The sequence below is a fragment of the Salvelinus sp. IW2-2015 genome, linkage group LG17, assembly GCF_002910315.2.
Source record: "Salvelinus sp. IW2-2015 linkage group LG17, ASM291031v2, whole genome shotgun sequence".
In the NCBI taxonomy this organism is placed as follows: Eukaryota; Metazoa; Chordata; class Actinopteri; order Salmoniformes; family Salmonidae; genus Salvelinus; species Salvelinus sp. IW2-2015.
Window position 1 is genome coordinate 3081618 of NC_036857.1, and position 4145 is coordinate 3085762.

At 43.9% G+C, this 4145-nt stretch overlaps 1 protein-coding gene across 1 annotated transcript in view; it reads right to left on the bottom strand.

Annotated features, from left to right (window-relative positions):
* The window catches only part of LOC111976839 (GRIP1-associated protein 1-like), an 88698-nt gene that overhangs the window by 41714 nt on the left and 42839 nt on the right, over positions 1-4145 (bottom strand). Inside the window, 1 exon segment of the mRNA XM_070448160.1 lies at positions 1127-1260. Coding sequence (XP_070304261.1) covers positions 1127-1260 — 134 coding nt within the window.

Genomic DNA, 4145 nt, shown 5'->3' on the forward strand with positions numbered 1-4145 from the left:
ATACTTGCAGTCTACAGCACCCTTGTGTACTCTGTGCTGACTGCTCGGTGTCATATAGTCCTACCGTACCGTCTCCTGTTCCTGACTCCCTTGTGCGACTGGTTAGTTTCATATTGCAGATACAGATTGTGTACTCGTATTATGCTGACTGTTTGTAGGTGTACATACCCTGTTGGTACTCTTGCTGGACGGTGTAGTTACATATCTTTGTACTCTTGTTGCTGACTTGTATGTTACAGTACGTGTGTACTCATGTGCTGACTGGGGGTATTTGTACAACCTGTTGTGTGCTCTGCTGACTGGAATTGTAGTACATACCTTTGATGCTCCGTGTGTGTCATGAGAGGCTCCCTCCTTTCATTACTCCCCTACTGAATATACAGGACGAGAATACACTAGCTGCTATCTACCCCTATGGCTCCTGCTTTAACTTACGATATCGATAGGAGAACTGAATCTCGACAACACCAGCTCCTCCAGGCCTGAAACAAAGAACACACAAAAAAAAAACTCCACTCAAAACACCTATCCCCCTTCAATGAACAGAGCAGGTAGATTCTACTATGACATAGAATTTACCGTCTTGTTGAATCATTACTTGTTTCAAGGGCGAAAAAGTATCACTGTTACAGTCATCAAACACCGACGTTGTACACAATTTTTAGTGTGACGGTGAATCCTATTTATTAAACTTTTGTTTCAGTCACCCAATAAGCTAATTCGCACACTGCTGACCCATTTTCAACCCTTCATCCTTATGGCTTCTCCTGCCTTTCATAAGCGTCTGATTTACGTGTTACTCCCAACATGTAAACCCTACAGAACTTCGGTCTAACCGACCAGACATTCCAGTTATTGTTGTGAGCTGCGGGGATTTAATATTTTTTCTTTATCGTTAGTATTATTCTAAAAGAGGCGTCGCTGCAGAGATGCGAAGGATCGCGACAAGAGGAACACAGTAATTAATACGTTAGACCCAGTGCATGGTGCATAGAGAAGCCTCAAGTCGGAGCATTAGGAATTCCCATAAGAAACTAATGCTGCTTGGAAAGAACTTCGTTGCAGCGTATATTAACAGTACAGTACCGTGTTGGTGCTCTGTGCTGACTGGTGTAGTGTACAGTACCTTGTTGATGCTCTGTGATGTGGCTCCCTCCTTCATGATCTCCCCGTAGCTGAAGGACGAGACACTGCTGCTATCTCCCCTCTGCTGCTTAGGACTAGGAGAGCTGATCTCTGACAACACCAGCTCCTCCAGGCCTGGAAACACACACAAACACTCTCTCAATGGGGGAGTCTTACTGAGGAATTACAGCTGAAGTCATTATTTCTAAGTGGGGAAAAAAGTAGTCACTGTTCAGTCATCAAACACCGTTTGACATTTTTTGACGTGGATAATATTAACTTTCAGGACAAAGCAAGGGCACACTGCTGACCATTTCAACCCGCTTACGTATGGCTGGCTTTCATAAGCTGCATTACTGTCCTCCCAACTGTAACTACAGAACATCGTCTAACACCAACATCCATTATGTAGCTTGGATAAGGAAACAAAMACAGTAATTAAGTTAGGACCCAGTGCATTGTGCATAGAGGGAAGCCTCAGTCCGTAGGCASTTATGGATTTCCCATAGAAAACTAATGGCTGCTGTGGGAAGAACTTCTTGGCAGGCGTATATACAGTTGAAATCGGAAGTTTACATACACTTAGGCTGGAGTCATTAAAACTCGTTTTTCAACCACTCCACAAATTTCTTGTTAATAAACTATAGTTTTGGAAAGTCGGTTAGGACATCTACTTTGTGCATGACACAAGTAATYTTYCCAACAATTGTTTACAGACAGATTATTTAACTTATTATTCACCGTATCACAATTCTAGTGGGTCAGAAGTTTACATACACTAAGTTGACTGTGCCTTTAAACAGCTTGGAAAAATCTATTTTTGATCACATTCTCAGTGTGTCAGAAGTTTACATACACTCAATTAGTATTTGTAGCATTGCCTTTAAATTGTTTAACTGGGTCAAACCTTTCACAAGCTTCCCACAATAAGTTGGGTGAATTTTGTGCCCATTCCTCCTGACAGAGCTGGTGTAACTGAGTCGTTTGTAGGCCTCCTTGGGCGCACACGCTTTTTCAGTTCTGCCCACATGTTCTATAGGATTGAGTCAGGGCTCTGTGATGGCCACTCCAATACCTTGACTTTGTTGTCCTTAAGCCATTTTGCCACAACTTTGGAAGTATGCTTGGGGTCATTTCCATTTGGAAGACCCATTGCAACCAAGCTTTAACTTCCTGACTGATGTCTTGGATGTTGCTTCAATATATCCACATCATTTTCCTCCCAACGCCATCTATTTTGTGAAGTGCACCAGTCCCTCCTGCAGCAAAGCACCCCTACAACATGCTGCCACCCCCGTGCTTCATGGTTGGGATGGTGTTCTTCGGCTTGCAAGCTCCCCCTTTTTCCTCCAAACATAACGATGGTCATTATGGCAAACAGTTCTATTTTTGTTTCATCAGACCAGAGGACATTTCTCCAAAAAGTACGATCTTTTCTCCATGGCAGTTGCAAACCGTTAGTCGGCTTTTTATGGGCGGTTTTGGAGCAGTGGCTTCTTCCTTGCTGAGCGGCCTTTCAGGTTATGCGATATATAATCAGAATAGCAAATTCAATTTTATTGAGTCACATACACATGGGTAGCAGAATTGTTAATTGCGAGTGTAGCGAAAAATGCTTGTTGGGGTCTAGTTCGCAATGCAGTGAATAACCAACAAAGTAATCTAACCTAACATCCACAACTACTACCTTATAGGCACACACACAAGTTTAAAGGGATAAAGAAAATGTATCATAAAGATATATGAATGAGTGTGGTACAGAACGGCATGGCAATGATGCAGTAGATGTTATAGAGTACGGTATAACATATTGAGATGAACTGTAGGGTATGTAACATTATATTAAGTGGCATAGTTTAAAGTGGGCTAGGGTACATGTATTACATAAAGATGGCAAGATGCAGTAGATGATATAGAATACAGTATAACATATGAGAATGGGGGTAATGTAGGTAGTAAAACATTAATTAAGTGGCATTGTTTAAAGTGGCTAGTGGTACATTTTACAGTTACAATTTCCATCAATTCCCATTTTTAAAGTGGCTGGAGTTGAGTCAGTATGGTGGACCAGCGGCCGCTAAAATGTTAGTGTTCTGTGGCTCGTTAATGAACAGTTCTGATCGGCCTTGAGCAGATAGAAAGCAATGTTTTTTCTTTTTCTTCAGTATCTCGGCCTGCTGTTGAGATGCACTCTGTACTGACCTTCGCCTTCTCTGGAAACTAGCAGGGACGTGAAACCAGGGCAGGCTTGGGTTTGTATGGATGCTGATAGAATTCTTTGAGTGCAGTCCTTATCCCTGTGCACGAGTCGGCGTTGGCTGTGTAGGTTGCCCTGAGGCAGGTAGTTTGCCCCGTGTGCGTTTGCACGGCCAAGACCTCACTACCCTACTGAGAGCCGTTACGGTTGTCGTGGCGGAGCAGTTTGCGTATTCAGCGTCCGTGCGGTGGAATACCAGCCGACTGCAGGATGCTCTCGATGTGCATCTGCTAGGAAGTTTGTGAGTGCTTTTGTGGACCAAGCGCGAATTTCTTCAGCCTCCTGAGGTTGAAGAAGCGCTGCTGCGCCTTATTCACAACGCGTCTGTGTGGGTGCGGACCAATGTCAGTACTGTTGTCCGTTGATGGGTACACCGAGGAAATCTTAAAACTTTCCACCCTTCTCCACTACTGACCCGATCGATGTGGAATAGGGTGCTAATCCCTCTGACTAGATATTTGAACACATAGTCATCAATACCTTATCTAACGCAGATGAATAGATAGAAGTCAAGTTCATTTCCTTTGCGAGTGTGGGTATTCACCACAGCCTAAACCGCAGGCCCCTCACTCCTCACCTTGTAAGACCGACTCGATACAACGTCGTTGGTAAATCAAGCCTAACACTCAGTCATCTGCAACGTGTATCCGCCAAACTTTTATTATGATGTGAAGTTGGAGGCGTGGGAGCCACGCTAGTCGTCATGTTGGAAACAGGGAGTACAGGAGAGGGCTCAGAACGCACCCTTGTGGGCCCCAGCTGA